This window comes from Hyperoodon ampullatus (assembly GCF_949752795.1).
Source record: "Hyperoodon ampullatus genome assembly, chromosome: 13".
NCBI lineage: Eukaryota > Metazoa > Chordata > Mammalia > Artiodactyla > Ziphiidae > Hyperoodon > Hyperoodon ampullatus.
Genome location: NC_136926.1, coordinates 70,736,333 through 70,756,267, shown reverse-complemented (window position 1 = coordinate 70,756,267; position 19,935 = coordinate 70,736,333). Strand labels below are relative to the sequence as shown.

The window sequence follows — 19,935 nt, the reverse complement described above, 5'->3', positions numbered from 1 at the left end:
GAGTAAGGATGGCATTTAAAGTTCTGAAACTGGAGGAGATCACCAAACATATCAGTGTGGATAGAAAGGAGAGAAAATCTAAGCATTTAGTCCTGAGATTTATGCTATTTAGATGTTGGGAAGAAGAAGAATCCATCACAGCAGGCTGAGAAGTGAGGCTAGTGAATTAGGGGGATCAACAGGAGAGAATGGAGCTACTGAAGACAAGGAAAAAAATGGGTTTCAGAAAGTGAGGAGGGACCGCTGTGTCAGATGGTGTCCGTGGGTTAAGTAAATTGAGGGCTAGTTATCGACCATTGGCTATAACAATGGGGAGATTTTTGGAGACCCTAATAGGAATAGCTTCCTGGGAATGCAGATGAATTGTGCTGCCAGTATGTCTGCCTCGGCCATCTCAAACTACAGAAGGTCAGCAGACAAGTTAGATTAAAAAACACAAACAACTGGCTTTATGGATATCATTTAATCTCCTTAAAAGGTCTTAATAGTATATTTTAAACTGTAGGGAATATAAAAGGCATGAAAGATGTACTTCCACCTTCCTTTTAATATAAGAATCTATTCAAATTTGAGCAAATACAGAGGCCAGCTGCGTTTCATCTGGAACTTCCCACTGATATTTGAGATTCAAAAGATTTATTTGTGTTGATCTGAATCTTCCTTGACATATGTAATACTGAGTGATAATTACTGTTATCAAAGTTAGTAGAGAAAAGGAAAAGTCAGGTGAATGATTTTCTTGTTTGTTCTTTTCAGCACTGTCGACACGTTCAAAATGGCTTTGACTCTGAAATGGATCCCTCTTGCTGCAGTTTGGATCTGCTCATGGAAAGGATAAAAGGAAAAGACCTACAGCTCTTAGAAATGAACAAAGAGAATGAAGTGTTGAAAATAAAGGTATGAGCAGTAGGAGAAATTTCTAATTTTGTACTTTGTGCCAATAGGATAGATTTGTGGATCTGTGAAATTAGATAGACATCCACACACATCCATAAATCCACACATGTGTTCACATACTTAGAGAAGCACTTTTATATTTGATCAATTAAATCTCACTGTTTTATTTTGAAGGCGATTTTTATTATTAAAAAGATTTTACAGGGCTTCCCTGGTGGCGCAGTGGTTGAGAGTCCGCCTGCCGATGCAACAGACACAGGTTCGTGCCCCGGTCCGGGAAGATCCCACATGCTGCGGAGCGGCTGGGCCTGTGAGCCATGGCTGCTGGGCCTGCGCGTCCGGAGCCTGTGCTCCATAACAGGAGAGGCCACAACAGTGAGAGGCCTGCGTACCGCAAAAAAAAAAAAAAAAAAAAAAAAGATTTTACAAAAGTTCAATGGGTATAGTTTCAGTTGTACAAGATGAATAAGTTCTAGAGATTCACTGTACAGTATTGTGCTTATATTTAATACTGTACTGTACACTTAAAAATCTGTTAATGGGTCAGGTCTCATGTTAAGTGTTTTTACTACAGTAAAATTTAAAAGTTTTTATATATGTAATAATTAGATATTAAAAATTGCATATTAATTAGAGCACTCAGTCAAATGTCTCATTGTTTTATTTAGCTAATCTATTGTTGGGTGCCTTTTATTTTCCTTTTTTCGCTTATTTTATATACAGTCCTACAGTGATTTAGTAGGTATATCTTTGCAGCCATCCTTGATTATTTCTTTAGGTTAAATCTTTGAAAGATTCGTGACACTTTGTCGATATTGCCCCTAATACTTCAATCTTGTCCTCCTTCTATGTCAGGAAATATGTCTTTTAGTACTGTTGTGGCCAATGATACGAAAACGCTTGCACATATGTGTATAAGCTGATGGGGCACTAGGGAACACTTTGCAGGGGTGTGGTCTATATATGCAGGGCACTGATATTCATAGAGCTCGCTTTGGCCTGGCCAGTGCAAATCACCTGCATGACAGCCCCAATAAATAGGGGGTTCTCATTTTATGTTTTCTTCTTACCAGATAACAGCATCTTTCCTCTTACCCATTGTCTATGAAGGTGCATATGGTACGGTTACAGCCTCTGTGTCTTTGGTTGCCCATCAAACTGTTCTGTCTTTAACCCTTTTTATTGTAAAAGTCAAAACATGCACAGTGACCTTTTGTTTCTAGCTCGAAGCCTCCAGAGAAGCAGGAGCAGTGGCTCTGAGACATGTGGCCCAGAGATTATTTGAAAACTATCAAACACAGTCTAAAGAAGTTAGAAAGAAGCATGAGGACAGTAGACACTTACTCCAGGTACCGAGCTAGCAGCTTGCATACTGGTGGACTAACCTCCAAGCTGTTCAAGTCTCTCTTTTGGGAAGGAGTTAGATGTGAAACAAGCAATGGCCACGTGACTTGGCAAGTCCCTGGAAGGGCAGGCTGCCCGTCTTCTGCCCTGATCTCCCCCCACCCCTGTTTAGGCTGGTACCCAGATATTACACCCCCCTTACCCAGAGCCCTGTCACCCAGCCTAGAAATCAGGGCTGGCCTCATGACACTGGCCAGTGGCTTCTCTTCTGGTTCTGCCTTTGACTAACTAGGTGACCCAGTTTGAATCACTCTGTCTCTCTGACTTGACTCTAAAATGAAAAAGTTGGGCTACATAAATGGTTTCAAAATTTTTTGGGTCCTGGAATACATTCTTCAGAGTAAATGAACAAAACCATGTATGTATATGTACATATATATATTTCATATAAAATTATATTTTATATTTAATATATAAATTAAAATATAAAATCATACAAATATACATGTGTGTGTATATGGGTGTCTCTATATCATAGACACACACCTACACTTTGTTTGTTTTTGAATCTGAAATATGTGTCCTAGGGCCAGTAAAACTTTATCTGGAGAATGTATTCTAGGACTGGAAGAGGGAAACGTGTGTATGTGTGTGTTTGCCAAAACTCAAAACAGGGAAGCTCATTCAGGCGTGGGTAGGGCGCCTGGGTCTCTGCCAGCTCAGGCCCTAGGAGGGTCCCCAGGGAAGCCCAGTAGGAATCCACTGCATAGGCGACGCGCCCTCAAGCTTCAGGTTGGGTTGATGATGGTCACAAACTCCTAGGCATGCAGGGTACAGATAAAGTACCTACATGAAAGAGTGAGCAGGTGTGTGTGAACGGGAGTGCCCATGTCCCAGCAAAGGGAGTGTCTGGGCAGGAATGCCCACCTGGTATATTCAAGGGAAGTCAGACACTTTTTTTTTTTTCTAACCGTAACATCTTGAGTTCTATTAAACACACAAGCAGATGTGGGTGCGCATGTCAGTTACAAGTCAGTTGAAACACTCCCAAGTGTGGCCTATGGGCTGCCCGCTGAAGACTCCTCTCCTATGTCTTTTAGTATAACTCCTGCTATACGCCTAGGAGATAACCCCCTGACACAGTGGGGATAATTATTCTGCTTTTATGACACTTTCTGGTTAAAAAGAAAACACTTTTTACTTGAAAGTATAAGTTTTTATTTTTGTTCTAGATAAGTTTTGTTGAGAAAAAGTCAAAAGTTTTGCTTTTCTTAAATTTTTGTCTCTCTTTCTTATACCAGTTCACAGAGTATGCTTTATGGTAGCAAATGTCAACATTCTAGAAATAATATTTATATGTCATTAATTCTCCATTGATTTAGTGTTGCTGTAGTCCATCAGGTTTATTTTGAAGAAAGACTGAATTCAAGGAAGTAATTCTAAACAAGTGTGAATTATTAAATTTTTTGGCGACTCAGAAAATTTTAGAGGGAGATAATAGCTGTATAGGTTTAATGAAAACAATAGTCTGATAACTGTTTTTCTGACAAAAGGTTAACACACTTGAAAAAGAACAGAAATTGAAGCAACATGTTGAACATCTGAATCAAATTGCTGAAAAGCTTGAAGAAAAACATAATCAAATCACAGAACTGGAGAATCTTGTACAGAGAATGGAAAAGGTAGGCCTCTGGAGAATTAAAGGGATTTCTTCCTGACAGGGTTAGGGTGAGAATTAAAGAATATAACATGAAAATAAATAACATTAAGTGAAAGTGCTCTTTGCAACTCCTAAGATCTTAGGATGTACTCAATAATGTTCATTTCTTCCCTTACACATTTGATATGATGTGTATTGTAGTTACTGATTTACCTCTTTACAAACACTGCAGTTGAATCATTATCTGTCACTTTTTTTTTCTCGTAAATGTATGGCTTAGAAAGGGGAAACATGTGAGGCTATGAATAGAAATAATAGAAAAGATCACAAAGTCTACCTACTGCTAGTAATAATATAGTGAATCCCTGTAATTGCAGCATTTTTATGTATTGGAGTCAGTGAAGTGTTTATTTTTAGCCACCCAAGTCCCCTTTAGATTTATAAGAACCTATGGCTGCCCTAGGACAGGTATAGTTCACAATTAAGAAAAGACATTCTTGGGACTTCCCTGGCAGTCCAGTGGCTAAGACTCCACGCTCCCAGTGCAGGGGGCATGCCGCACGGCACGGCCAAATTTAGGGAAGAGTAATAATAGAACAAAAATTGTTAAAAGTTTCATGCAGTGTTCCCTTAAGTAGCTGCCCCTCCAAATACACATAAAAGGTGAGCACATAAATTTCGTTTTGCATGCCTTAGAATTCAGAATTCAGATAAACCAAGCAATATTTTTTAATAATAAAACAAACCAATAGAAAACTGGCATCTTTGAAACTGAGTTGGAGTAGATAAGAATACAGACTTTAACTTCTAGTAAATATTGCCCAGTACATTTTTATATTTATTACATGAATTCACTGATTTTCCTCCACTCTTCTCAGTCTTACTTTTTTTTAATGAGTCTCCTTGAATTGAGGCTATTTCAGAAATATCACTTCAAAAGCATCACATTTCAACATTCAGGATATTTGCCTGAGAAACCTTGATTAATTTTTTACTATTTCCCAAGAATTTAATTTATAACACTGTGAGTTCGGCTGAATTTGTGATCTTAATGAAGGTCCTATGAGGAAATCACGAAAATTAAATAAGCCCAACCTTAACTGAATCTAATAATAATGATATACAGCTACATCTGTGTTGTACGGTGGGTGATGCTGAGTGTTTTACTTTAGCCAAAATCACAGGGCTAGAATGTCCTCAAGTAGCTGGTTTGCCCTCGTGTAACAGTTTATAATTATGATGTTTTGGACAAACTGTAACATTTGGATGAATACTTTGCAATGTTAGAATATTTATCCTGTAATAAATAGTTTAGCATACTAAGATAGCACAAGGAACATTTGCATTTCAGAAAGGAAGACAATTCTGGAATGCACATAGGGTTGTTTAATCAAACTACTTGATTAACCAGCTTGACATTTAAATTTAGATTTGCGATCACCTCAAACCCAGTAACACTGGGTCATGTTTACTGGTCAGCTGTCAGTCCCTGAAAATTAACAAAAAAATAGTGTAATGTAATTTCTATCTTCTAGAACCCCCAGGAAATCTGTACTGGATGTGAGTTCATCTCAGAATTCCGGGGTATAGTCACTGGACTATTTATTCAACAAATATTTGAGCTCCTACCGTGTACCAGGCAGAGCTCCAAGCTAGATATCTATTTGTGAATGAACCAGATACAGTCTCTTTGTGGAGATTGCAATGTAATATATCTGGGTTGTGTGAGACTCAAGGAACTGCCCAGATCTCCTTTCATTCATTCTCCCAGGGGTCCTTAGGGAAGCTGACATCCAACTGAAGGTAGGAATGGACCCCAGAATAAGGTTAAGTGGCTTAGAGACTGGCAGACATTTTTGAGAAGTGATGGCCTAGCATTTGTCTTGATACTGACCCATATGGAGAGCTGTCTCTAGAGCTCTGTGACATAGTAAGTGGACAGAATGCCCATGGTTCAGCAAGGCCATACAGGAACCTTCCAGAACATTCTAGTTCAGTGACTTCCTAGAGTGGAGTCTTTTGGAATCTCTGGGAGGTGGAGGTAGGTGGGGATGCAGTGGAAGGAAAATGTGCAGGAGTTTTAAAAAAATTTTTAAAACATATTTAATTTAAAGATACATTACATTTGTAAAACGATCACGCAAATAAATAAAACTATAAGAAGCAAAGCTTGGTAACATCTTGGTCTAAGGAGATACTGAGGATAAAGGCTGTGATGAAGGGTTTCTCAGGAGGGAAGTGTGTATCGGAATGAGAGGAGGGGGTGCTGAGACCTTTGTATTAATAAGAAAAGGCCATGAGTTCAAAAAGGAAATGAAAATTAAAAATAAACATCCACAACAAAGGTTGATAAATACTGCCCTGGTGGTGGGTACCCCCTGGAGAAGGATTCATTTTCTACTCACTTGCACAAGTCACTGCTCCGGTAAATAGCCATTAGTGGTATGAGGTCTGGTAACGAACGCATTACTTAAAACCTTCACCATCTGTCCCACTTTAATCAGGAATGCAGTGAGAATGAATTCCATAAACACAGTGATAAGCCAGCAAAACCGCCCAATAAGAGCATTTTAATATGGCATATGTTCCTTTGGCTGGCAGTGCACTTCTGTTGCATCATATTTTTTTCCCAGTGTCATTGATTTAGCTCTATTAGAATTTTAGAGCTCAAAGGCTCTTTTGAGACCACCTAATTCCTCATCATCATTTTATAAACGAGGACAGTGCGAATGAGGGACTATTCCACAGTCCTCCAATTAGCAGTTCACAATCCTTTCCATTATGCCCACATCTTCTCTGATGTGGGATAAAAAGGATACCATTGGTTCCTCAATCATTTAGATGTTAACATATGGCAATGATTTAAGTTGGTGTCCACTCCACCTTGATCAATAAGGTGAGGGAACTCTTACGCTCTTCAGAGGTGTGGTTTTGGCAAGAGTGGATTGCCCACTCGGTGGTGCTGTGAACGCTTTTCCCTTCCCAGAAGACACTGTCCCTGAGAAGTGCTAGCTGATGTAGTGTGATTTTCCGTGCTGTCAGAGAAGGAGCATTAAGAGTCCAAGCTACAGGGACCTACTGTAGAGCACGGGGAACTCTACTCTATATTCTGTAATAACCTATATAGGAAAGAATATGAAAAAGAATGGATATACATGTATGTGTACATGAACCACTTTGCTGTACACCTGAAACTAACACAACATTGTAAATCAACTATACTCCAATATAAAATAAAAATTAAATTAAAAAAAGAGTCCAAGCTAAATACTGGAGGCTTGACCAAGGCAGAAGGTTTACTTGTCCAGCTGTCTGGTCTCCTTGAACCCTGGTGATAAAGATTCATGAATTGAGAGTAAGTCCATTAGAAAGAGTGTTTGTTAAACACCATTTTGCCTCCTATAAATTCAAAATATATTATCAGTGATGTGTTTCTTTGATGACCCAAGTGTCATAAGAAGCTTGCAAAGAGTATCTTGATCCCTCAGATCAACTAAGGCTACACAATAGCAGAACAATATCTAATATATGTGACAAGAATGCTGCAGGAAATTTTTGAAAAAGTATAAATTTTAAAAATAACAGAGCACATAAGATAAGAAGTATTTGGCACCTTCAAATTATTATATATTGAGGTCCTAATATGTTTCAGAGAAGCATGTAGACCTTTCTCATACATCTCCAATCATCCCAACATTTCAGTATAGATAGTATTATCCCCATCTTAGGGATGTTCAAAAAGTCAAAAACAGGGCTTCCCTGGTGGCGCAGTGGTTGAGAGTCCGCCTGCCGATGCAGGGGACACAGGTTCGTGCCCCGGTCCAGGAAGATCCCACATGCCACGGAGCGGCTAGGCCCGTGAGCCATGGCCGCTGAGCCTGCGCGTCCGTAGCCTGTTCTCCGCAACAGGAGAGGCCACAACAGTGAGAGGCCTGTGTACCACAAAAACAAACAAAAAAAAAGTCAAAACATGACTCAAACAAATATAGAATGAATACATGTCAGATGTTTTAGTCAACTCATTAATTAATGAAGGAACCAGTAAGATTGTAAAGCTGGTTTAAATAAAATATTTTTTGAAATTGTCTATTTACGTGCATTTTGAAAAAAGGAATATAGAATAGGATTCCTAGGTTAGATACAAAGGTAGTTAATATTCTTTAAGGCAATAAACCATAACCTTTGGGATTACCTTTTCTACCAGGCAGAAACCCACAAATTATCATGCAACTTCACAAAGTCAGGGCTCTAATCAAATAATAAATAATAAAGTCACACACAAAGAAATTCTCCAAGAGAATTAAAAAACCCTTGTGTCAGGTTATTAAACAATGACCCAATATGACATTAAAATAATATATTTTGATTTACAAGTTTTGGCTAATTTTTCTTAACAGTGATAAGGTCTAGAGGGGTTAAAACCTTGGCAAAAGTTAACACAGTCACCAAGTTTCAGAACCAGTCCTGTCCATGTCCAAAGACATTCTGAGGTTTTTGCTATAATGGCGCTGTCTTGTATTTTACCCATATAAATACTACCGAAGGAATGATTTTAAACAGCATTGTAAATACTGTCAAAACATCTATTTCCATCAGATATAAAAAAGAACACAATCATCCCAGCTTGGTTTTTCATGGACTTGTCTATTTTCCTGTTGGATGACAATAAGGCATTTCTTTAGGGATTCTTTCACAATGTCAACATTTCTGTTATATCCTAATTAGGAAGTGACTTTATCACTTATTGCCTTGATCCTTCACTAAATATACATTTACTACTTTTCTACCTCTGACAGATGCCATGTAAGCAGGTAGGTATCAAGACAAGTGCAATAATACCCTTGGATACCAACAACTCAAACTACCGGAGGAGAAGCAGGTGGAATGATGGGAGAGCCAGTGTCTAGAGAGAGATGGGCAGGCAGTTAGCATTTAGGGCGGGATGGGGAGACAGAAGAGAAGTTTGACTGAGCAGTGGACTGGGGGAGGGGCCAAAGCGAAGCTCTCCAGACAAACGAGGGCAGTGAAGACAACTAGTCTTGACCTGTCCTTGAGCGACTTATGTTACCAAGTCCAAAACCGCTCTGCTCGCCGCACGACAGGCTAATAAATCGGAGACGAGGTGTTGAGGCAAAGCCGGCAGACGGAGAAGATGGCGGACTAAAGTCTCAAAATAACCATCTCATCGGGGTTTGGATGCCAGTTTCTTTTATAGCACAGAGGGGGAGGAGATGAGGAAGTAAAGTAAAAAGGCCATAGTTTTGCAAATATCACCTGGAATGGCCAGCCTCGGGGAGGGGATGTGTTCATTTCTTCTTTCTTGCAGCCATCCACGGGTGGAACAGGGTCTGGATGTTTCCCTGAACAAAGGCACTTTGGTTTAACAGTCAGGCAGAGGGGCAGGGTTCCCCGAGGCAGGCCGTTATGTATAGACAGTATCCTTTCAGTGAACCAAAGCAATGGGAAGCAAAGGTTAAGGTAAAAGAAACAGATCCAACATGGAGTCAGATTTGGCTACGCTTGTAAACCATGCTGGAGAATGCCTGCCCCGGACTTCACTGGGGTGGGTTGTAACAGCTCCATATGAAATTAGTTCTTTAGCTCAAAACATGTTTCTAGTATTACAAGAAGCATCTTTTGCGAACAGTTTGCAAGAATTCCTTGCTGAACACACACGCACATAGAAAGAGAATGAGAGAGAGAAAGACAGAGAGAGAGAAATAAAGGAAAAGAAATGAGCAAAAATTGTATTTTATTTTCTCCTAGGAAAAGAGGACACTGCTAGAAAAAAAACTGTCTTTGGAAAACAAGCTGCTGCATCTCAAATCCAACACTACATATGCTAAAAGGTTTGCAAATCTCCTAAGTAAAAGCAGTTCCTGGTATCTTTCCTCTCTTCCAGTCCACTGACCAGTGGATGGAAAGCAACTATCCCCCAAGGGAAAGGAGGCCTGAAAGTGCAGGAGAAAGGGAGATTTCTTAGCATTAACAGCCATGTGCCTCTCCCTCCCTACCCACTGGGGAATCTGGACAGGGCAGAGGTCACTGGGGGTACAGGGAAACTGGTGTGTGTATATGTGTGTGGTGGCTCCTTAATCCTTTTGAAGAGTGAATGAGCCTGTCCCCTCCCTGTTTACCCTTGGTGCTGAAGAGGATGCTGTTGAGGTCTCCATTCCCCTGATGCTTCTGATTTTGTTGATGGATCTCTGCTACATCTGGCCTTAAATTAGCTAGCCCGCAAGTGGAATAGTAAGATAGTTTTGTCGTGCTCCCAACTTTGTAGAGAATGAAGGAAATACTGTGAAAAGCATCCTTAGTTCTTGGAACTTACTTACAAATACTCGTAATTCACAAGCAGTCCTGGTCCTTGTGTGCTGGGGTAGGGATGGATTTATGGGTTTATGGATATCGAATGGCTTGACTACTCAGCTGCTGTTAGAAAAATTCTCTGGAATATCATAGAATAACTCATATCATATGAAATTTCATGAACTTTTTCTTTTCTTTTCTTTTCCTTTCCTTTCTTTTTTTTTCTTTTCTTTTAATTCTAAGCCTACCACAATCATTATATATTCTGATATAACATTCAAAGTCAAATCTATTTCAAGATCTTAGTTCATCCATCTAGAGCTATTGCTCTAGGCACTATTATGAATCTCAAAATGTACACATTCTTCTTCTCATTTATTGAATAACATATGCTCAGACATCACTTTCTCTTGGTCTTTTGATTTTTTCCTATCTCCTTTTCCTTTCCCATTATCTCTCTTTCTCTTCATTGGACCTCATAAGCCAAAGTCCAGAACTGGGCTGACCCTGGCAATTGTACCAACATATTTGAAACACACTGGGATACCACTGATATTAATTTCCTCATATGCTTCCCTGTGAACACACATATAGCCCCAGAAGGTGGATTTCTGAGTTTCATAGCACAGTACATCTCTGTAGAGAATAAAGGAAATACTATGGAAAATATCCATAAGTCTTTGGAATTATGTGTATATACTCATAATTTAACTCTAAGTAAATTTTTGGCTTACCTCTTTTTTTTTTTCCCTAAAGAGAGCTTTTCCATGCAGCAGAACTACAGCTGGTACACTGTGCCTTGCATTAAGAGTCCAGACAATGAGTTTGATTTATTCTTTAAAACATGATTTTTTATTGATAATAGAGGTTTTGTCAGTCTTTGAGCCAAAAATGTAATGGTTTTAAAAACCAAACTGATCTATTCTTTCAGTTCTACTATATATGAGCAGTCAGGATAAAGAATTCTCAAAAAACTCTTGAGGAGGTTTTAGAAATATCTTGAGGGAAATGGAGCTTCTGTGTTTCCAGAAAGGTTTTGAACATCCTGGCTTGTGCACTTTTCATAAACTGTAGGTATCACAATTATTTATTTTACTTGTTATTTTGAGCCATGTGTAGAGGTATTCACTTTGCTAAGTGACAAGAAAATGAAATCAGTATGAGTCAGATTCTTTTAGTTAAAGCAATAGAGACTTGGTTAAGCTACCATAAATAGGATTTCTGTTAGGTTAAGACTGAATAGATATGGCCATAAAGAAGATGTACTCATGGGAAGACAGGAGGACAACCCTTTAGCACCTAATGTGATTTGAAAAACCAGATTATTTTGCTGATCCACTTAGTGATGCGTGTTTATGCAGTTTCACTCTTTTCTTGTTCTTTGTTCTTCCTGGATGATTCATTACCTTTTCCCACCATTTTTCACCAGCTGGTTTGTATTCTCTGTATTTTCCTTTCAGATTCCAGAGGAAAGAGTCTGACTGGCCTAATACTACTTCCTGTATTGGACAGATAGATCATCTTGACCAACCCCTGCATTGACATCCAACCAATAGCCTTTGGCAGGCGTCCCCTCCCATCCTTGTGGGTGGTCTCCCCTTACTCAAAAAATAGCCTAGGGCTTCTTCCCTGAGCAGGGGGCTATGGGTGATTTAATTTCCCTTAAACATAGATAGTTTGATAGGTGCCATGACTTTCTTGAGTTGCAGTGAGTTTCATTCTACAATTCTGATAAAGAGATAAAAAATTCAATATGTTGTAACTTGGCATTTCTAATATTAGAAAACATCTCTGAGGATGATAACTTTTAAGTTTTTATAATTCAGAAGAAAGAGTTTCTTCTTGCATATGGATATGTATGTACCATTATGTTAAGCTAATCCTCACAATTACTTTTTTTTTTAACATCTTTATTGGAGTATAATTGCTTTACAATGGTGTGTATGTATATGTATAGCTGATTCACTTTGTTATACAGCAGAAACTCACAATTACTGTTAATGGGAGTAAAAAGGTTAGGCAGAAGCATCTTTTTTAAAAACAAGGTTGACCCATATTTCTACCACCACCAGTACTAGCTGACACATGCACAGTGCCTTTCAGTTTATAAATAACCTGAGGTACCTTATCTAATTTAATCTTTCCATCGACCTTCCAGGAAGGAAACAGAGCTTCTAATTGGTTAAATGACTTGTCAAGATCACTCAGCTTTCCAGAAGTTGTAGGGCTGGGAGTTTGGGCTCTAGTATTGCCGTAGCAAAGCCTGTGCTTGTTCTTCTATAGAGGAGACTTGACTTTTTTTTCTCTTATTTCTGGAAACTCCAGAGACCTTTTCTCTGACTGGTTTCCTCAGTCCCCTGTGTGGCTACAAGCAGAAGGCAGTTTTCCAACTTCTCTCTCTGCCCTGTGATGTCACAGACAAACACACAGGCCCGTTTTAGAGTTATCCCTTGGGGAACACATTTGAGCTTTGTAAAGACAAGTAGTGTGTTAGCTTCAGCGTACCTGTAGAAGCTGCTTAGGGATGGTACATTCCTTAGAGGAAGAAACAGGGTATCTTGAAGATGTGGTTGCATGTCAAAGCATACTGTTGTTACTTACATTGTACACTTATCTTTGGTAGTTTTGAGGGCTGTCTTAAACCTCCCCATCCCCCGCCCATTTAGTGCTACCACTGAAAAAACAATGGGGAAGATTTTGACTGGCAATAATAATACATATTCCTGAGTTTTGGTTGAAATGTGAACAGAGCTATACCTACGTCTTGTTTATTCTTTCACCTTGGTCTGGCCTGGGAAAGGTAAGGACCTGGCATCTCCTATTCTTATGGTTGTGATCATCAGTTTCCCTCTCTTCCACTGGGGACTCACATTTAGTAATGGCCACCATAAAGGTCCAAAGAAACATCAAATCCTAAATAGCAGGAAACCTGAGTCCTTGTAGACTCTAGTATGATATTTTCATAGCTTCAAAGAAGCTCCAGGATGCCACCAATCTCACTATCTTCTCTCTCAAGTGGGAATTCCATATGGAGTTATTCATATGCCCAATGCCTGGCTATGAGTAGTGTGCCCAGAAGTAGCAGCATCTGGTACATGCAACATAGTTTCAGTTGCCACTTTTATTGCATTCATTTTGTCTCTCAGTATCTAGTTCTTTTTATTTCTTCTGGAATTTTCATTCCTATAAACAGCATAATGCATTAATCCCTGATAATAAGTACAATTTATAAAGACTTAAAAGGGTTATGTTCTGGGATTGTGCAAATATGGCCATCCTCATGTTCTTCATACCCTTTGCAATTATGTATTTATGTACCCTGAGTTCTAAGAAAATGTAAGATCATTTACAAAAACTACATAAAAGTAACATAATCCTTTAACTGGAAATAGATTAGGTGAGAAGGCCAAGGAGATACAAGAACAGGTAATATAATGAGGCTGGCCCACAAAATGTATACACGTGCTCACAGTGGACCACTGATTCAATTTTAAATTTTCTAGCAGCCAACCCAAAGAGAAAATTATGATTAGTTTTGTGATTCACAGTGTCCAAATGACTAAACCCAACCAGTTCTTTAGGAAACGTCCAGTTCTTTTTAATGTATCTATAAGACCAGAGAGAAAAATTTCCAGGATATGTTCGTAAAAAGTACCGTGAACGATGTCTTCAACAAAATCATTATAGTAAACACAGAAGCTGTACCTCAGAAAAAACTTTTTTTTTGCGGTACACGGGCCTCTCACTGTCGTGGCCTCTCCCGTTTCAGAGCACAGGCTCTAGATGCGCAGGCTGAGCAGCCATGGCTCACGGGCCCAGCCGCTCCGCGGCAGGTGGGATACTTCCCGGACCGGGGCACGAACCCGTGTCCCCTGCATCGGCAGGCGGACTCTCAACCACTGCAGCACCAGGGAAGCCCCTCAGAAAATACTTTTAAAAAGGATACCATGGGCTTCCCTGGTGGCGCAGTGGTTGAGAGTCCGCCTGCCAATGCAGGGGACACGGGTTCGTGCCCCGGTCCAGGAAGATCCCACATGCCGCGGAGCGGCTGGGCCCGTGAGCCATGGCCGCTGAGCCTGCGCGTCCGGAGCCTGTGCTCCGCAAGGGGAGAGGCCACAACAGTGAGAGGCCCGCGTACCGCAAAAAACAAACAAACAAACAAACAAAAAGGATACCATGCCGCCAAAGAACAATTCAGTCAAAGCCATTTGAACAGTGAGCAGCAGAGGGCAGTGTGGCAGGACTCAATAATGCTACCTCGGGTGGTGGAAGTTAACCCCCAAATAGATTTTAAAGTATCCTGACAATTGGATGGAGAGACAGTCCTCCATGATCTTGATTTCCTTTGACCAAGTCTTTGGCAGACATTGGCCAGCAGAGAGATTGAGGATGTGCTTCTCGCCTAGTACTTATTCTACCGTTATCCTGTGTTACTAAAGACAAACCATTTGCTTTCACATTTCTGCAAGTTAAAGATAAGATTGACTTCCTCTCTTGAGCACTAGGAAATCTAACATGAAGAAGACCAGAAATGGTACTCTGTTCACTCTCCATCCGTAGTGATTTGAGAGAGCATCTTCAGTTCCCTTTCTCAAAAGGGTGGAGCCAAGGTTTTCCTCTCTTTTCGTTTGGGCTTTTTCTGTGCTCCCATTGCCGTTTCTAGGCTGTGGACTTTCTCAGCGCCAAGCCTAGCATCTAAAAAGCAAAAAGAAAACCCAGGGAAGTCACCATTGTGTTGTTCCCTGGATCCCAGGTTCCCGAGCTAGTGTTCCTTCTTCTTTCCACCTTTCAGAGTCTTCTTGTGTTTGTTGACGTATAATGTTCAGGTTTTGGGTTGACTTAATAGGAAGAATAGGGGAAAACACATCTTCTACATCTTTCTGGAAGCAGCAGTTTTCAATTCTATTTTAATTTCAACATTGACTTTGTATTTATATTGAGGCATTGGGAAGCAGAGCATAAGTCCTAGATACAGACGTTTGGCCTCCTTTCTTAGGCCTGGCCTTCATTATGTTTCTTCTTACTGTTTTGCTTTAGTACATTAAGACTGAGTGCTTCAACTGAAAGCACTGAGTGCTTCAACTGAAAGATAAATAACAGAGATTAAAGGGAGCTCAAATGCAGCTTATTTAGCTATATTCTCACGTTCAAAGACCTTAAATGGATGGCTAGGTTTTCTGTTTATTGAACAAACTTAAGAGAATTTTTTTTTGCAACTTCCTTAAATCACTGTTCCAGTGTATAATGCAGATAAGTCTGAAACCCCTACGCTTTCCAGAGTGCTTCCAGAAATACTTTTCTTTCATCTTAAGACCTGTTTCAGATTTTTATTTATTTACGGTGAGCTTGATGGTAATATTCTCATGAAATACATGGGGAAATTTCCTGAGTTTTCTATTTTGGAGAACATATCTACCCACTCCCATCCTTCTAAAGACTTTTTTTCCTTTCAGTCCCCGAGTTCTGGGTCATCATAAGACACGATGGGACCATTTTGAATACTCACCTTTAATAACATACAGTATTTTCATATTTTATGAATTTTCAAAGCTGACCTGGCTCTGCAAAGCATCCCAAGTTCTTTCTCATTATTCCCCAGGAAAGTCCTGAGTCTGACTGCTCTTTCCTCCTTTTCTTTTCTCTTTTTTTCCCTTCTCTCTGGAGCAATTTTGAATCTTAGCACCAGCTGTGGGCCAGATTTCTGTTTGCCTTCTGTGTCACTTTGATCCTTATGTCCACAACTCATCTTTTTTTTTTTTTTTTTTTTTTTTTGCGGTACGCGTGCCTCTCACTGTTGCGGCCTCTCCCGTTGCGGAGCATAGGCTCTGGACGCTCAGGCTCAGCGGCCATGGCTCACGGGCCCAGCCACTCCGCGGCATGTGGAATCTTTCCGGACTGAGGCACGAACCCGTGTCCCCTGCATCGGCAGGCGGACTCTCAACCACTGCGCCACCAGGGAAGCCCCAAACTCTTTTTTAAAGCTCTCTCATACAAAACTGAACAAGGGAAAAAATCAAGACTGTCTTAAATATTGCAAATTGCCTGAAAGTTACTCGGCTTTGAGTGACTTTATATTAAACATTATTGAGACAACTGTAGTGGATTAGTGCTGTGCTACTCAAAGCACTCAAAGCCTGGCTCATGGACCAGCAAAATCACTAGAACACCTGGAGCATGTTGGAGATGCAGACTCTCAAGCCCTTCCCAAGCCTATTGGATTAGAATGTGCATCTTAACAAGATCCCTGACAATTTAACAAGATCCTCCAATGCATATTAAGTTTGAGAAGCAATGTTTTAGTACATGATGTAAAACAAAATGGAGACTCTTTTTAAAAAAATGAGAACAAGTTCCGCTGTAGTGTCACATGAATTTCTATGACCTTTGTAATATTTGTAGAGACTGTGAAAATCAGAATTGCGATTGAATTGGATGTTGGCTACTAATGTGAAACCTTAATAAGCTAAAATAATATATTACTTTATAAAACGCTCATTTTCCGAAAACACATTCACTTTATCTCTTTAAGTGTACAGTATAATCTTTTAATGCTGTAAAGGTAGGGATTGTTATACCTGTTATACTGAGGCTTAGAAAGGTTATGTGACTCCAAAATTACAATGCTCCCAAGTTTAGTGGTCTTGTCTCAAGGCATTTTGCCTCAAACTCTAATAATATTGGCAAGAAGAGAAATAGTCAAAAGCCATGTAATCAATGCCAGTTACTTAAATGGAGCTTTGGGAAAGGATGAATAATCTAAATTCAAACTTCACTCATCTTTCTTCACCATGGTTAATGTGGACTCAAAATATTAGCTGGAATTTAATTTTTCTTTCCTTGCCTTATTTACATGTAGTAGAATTAACAAAAATAGGAAGCCAAAAAAAAAAAAAAAAGACAAAACAGGCAATTCACAACCTATACTAACCCCTGTATCCTTGGAAGTTGGTTTCTGATATGTGTGTTAAGTCTCCATTCCTGGCCCCATGTTCTAACCCTACTATCCCATATGTGTGTGTTCTGATGGATGCTAGGTCTGTGGATGCTCTTAGGTGAGACAGACTAGATATATAAGTGCATCACCTGATTCAATGCAACTTGACTCAACTACTTGCTGGAGGGAGGGAGTCATGGGTGGCCAGAGAGGAGCTTTTGACATGAATTGATCCTCTCATTCAAGTTCATGTCTGAGCTAATCAGAGCATGCTTCATGACTGTTTATCTTCAGTGTGTCTTGTTTGGCATAAGGGACCCTGGGCATCTTACCCACATGTTGCCCAGTAGCAGAGTCATGTGTGAGGAGATCCTGGTAGCACAGCTGTAAAAATAGCTGTATAATGCTTTAGCAAATCTTTCTCTCTTTTTTCCTTTGCATTTCCAGTTGCCAGGATCTTCAAAAGGAGATTTCCCTCCTCCAGGAGCAGATCTCTCATCTGCAGTTTGTGATTCACTCCCAGCATCAGAACCTGCGCAGTGTCATCCAGGAGGTCAGATTAATCAAGTGTGTTTCTCTGGTAGCTAGTATGTTTACAGTGAGAAGACCAAACACGCGTGGCTTGCCTGGACTCTACGAGCACTGAGATTCTTCTCCCCATTGACATTTCCTTTTTATCCCCATGTGACAAGGCTCTGTTTTCAGTGTCTTCTTTTGTCTCCATGCCGACACCTGTGATGTTCTCAACGAAGATATTTGGGAAATTGTGTTTGCTCTTTAGATGTTTTGGTGTTTTTTTTTTAAGTGTTCTGAGCCAGATACTGCACACTGTTCTTTAGCAGATTTTGTAGATTAGGAGATTCAGCCCTTTCTTGAAGAAGAAATGATCTGTTTTCATAACCTCATAAGTGGTTAATTTACGTAGAGGGTGTGTTAACACAGGGCTGTAACCTGGCCCTTCTTTGCTGGGAACGTCTTGGCAGGTGAAAGAGAAGAGGTCATCGCGATGGCAGCCAGATGGATGGTGAATTGCATACTCATACAGTTTACGTCAAGATTTGTATTGATCTGGTTTGGGAATCTGCTTTAGACTCAAAACCAGAACTTCATCCATTCGTTTTTTTTTTTTTAAACTACCTAATATTTGTTTCTAAAAGGAGTCCTCCCAACTAACTCAAATGCCTTCTTGACATAAATGTAACATTCATGCTTGCTGCGGTAGGACCTCACCAAACAGCCAGAGGATTGAGTCATAGCCCTTGAGAGTCAGGGAGGACAGGGGGAATCCCGTGTCCTCATTTTACAGATGAGAAAACCGAGGCCCACAGCAGTTAAATGATAGAGCTAGCCTTGGAATCCAGGTGTTTCTTCTCTTCTGGCACCGTCCTGGATATCACCCCACAGTTCCACGTTGTCTCTTAACACATGCTTTTCTTCCAAAGCAAAGTGGGCTCACCTTAATATACTGCTGGTTGACCAGATCTCTGCCGCAGGGAGCTTCCCCATGCCAGACCACGGCCTTGCATCATGTCCCCTGGCCTCTGTCTGTGCAGGATGAAAATGTTAGGTGGCTGAGACACAGAACAAGGACCAGTGTTGCCTCCCACAGGATGCACTCCTGCTGAGTTTGGTTTAAACAGGTTTTCTAAAGATTAAAGTGTTTAATTGCACTGTCTGTGTGCTCTCGTCCCCAGGTGCCAATTTGTCCTGTTATTTTCTGTAGCCTGCTGAGTCCGCTAATGCTTGGGATTTAATTTTGTTGATTTGATAAGCATTACTTGACCACAGAAACCTGTACAATTTCTGACTTAAGGAACTATTCTCTGTTGCCTGACAAGATTTTTGCATTTGTGTTTCTTAAATCTTAGATGGAAGGCTTAAAAAATAATTTAAAAGAGCAAGATAAAAGAATTGAAGATCTGAAAGAAAAAGTTAACATACTTGAAGCCCAGGTAAGGATGGAATCTGTTCTATATTTCAGTATGAATGTGAGAGTGTGTATGTTCAGTATATCTGTGAACCTGTGTATGAATGTGTCCTGTGTGTGTGTGAGTGCTTGTGTGCGATGGTGTGCCAGTGTGACACTGTGTCCAAGTATGTCTGTATGTGAATGTGTGTGCCTGTGTGTGACTGTGTCTATGTGTATGTGTGAGGACATGCATGTGTCTCTATGTGGGTATGACTGTCTTTTTGTGAGTGTGTGTGTGCATCTTCTATGTATAAGAATTATAGCTCTGTGGGGGAGGTCCTCTTAATAATTATTAAAATATTAAGTATTAAACATAATTTTATATTATTAAATTATTAATATTAAATATTATTAAACAATTGTTGAAAGTTTATTCAAATGTTCCAGAATACTTTCTCTACTGGGGAGACCAGTGATACTACCTCTCGATGTGGACTTGAGTTAGAAGCTTGGTCAAGGCCCCTCTTGCGTGAACTCAGCTCTAGCCAGATAGCCGGGTTTGCTGTCTCCTGTCTTTGTTTCTTTCCCACGTCCTGAGGCGTCCTATTCCTCCTCTTTCTCCATCCATACCCATCAGGGCCTCCAAGCTTTGCCTCAGGGCTTACCTACTTCAAGAAGCCAATTGAGGGCTTCCCTGGTGGCGCAGTGGTTGAGGGTCTGCCTGCAGGGGATGCGGGTTCGTGCCCCGGTCTGGGAAGATCCCACGTGCCGCGGAGCGGCTGGGCCCGTGAGCCATGGCCGCTGAGCCTGCGCGTCCGGAGCCTGTGCTCCACAACGGGAGAAGCCACAACAGTGAGAGGCCCGCGTACCGCAAAAAAAAAA

The 19,935-nt window shown here is 40.4% G+C and overlaps 1 protein-coding gene across 1 annotated transcript in view; it reads left to right on the top strand.

Moving 5' to 3' along the window:
- The window catches only part of CCDC68 (coiled-coil domain containing 68), a 50,076-nt gene that overhangs the window by 19,148 nt on the left and 10,993 nt on the right, over window positions 1–19,935 (top strand). The window contains exons 4-9 of the mRNA XM_079717491.1: window positions 757–897; window positions 2,121–2,246; window positions 3,795–3,923; window positions 9,668–9,750; window positions 17,592–17,697; window positions 19,013–19,096. Of these exons, the coding sequence (XP_079573617.1) occupies window positions 757–897; window positions 2,121–2,246; window positions 3,795–3,923; window positions 9,668–9,750; window positions 17,592–17,697; window positions 19,013–19,096 (669 nt within the window). The remainder of the gene's footprint in view (window positions 1–756; window positions 898–2,120; window positions 2,247–3,794; window positions 3,924–9,667; window positions 9,751–17,591; window positions 17,698–19,012; window positions 19,097–19,935) is intronic.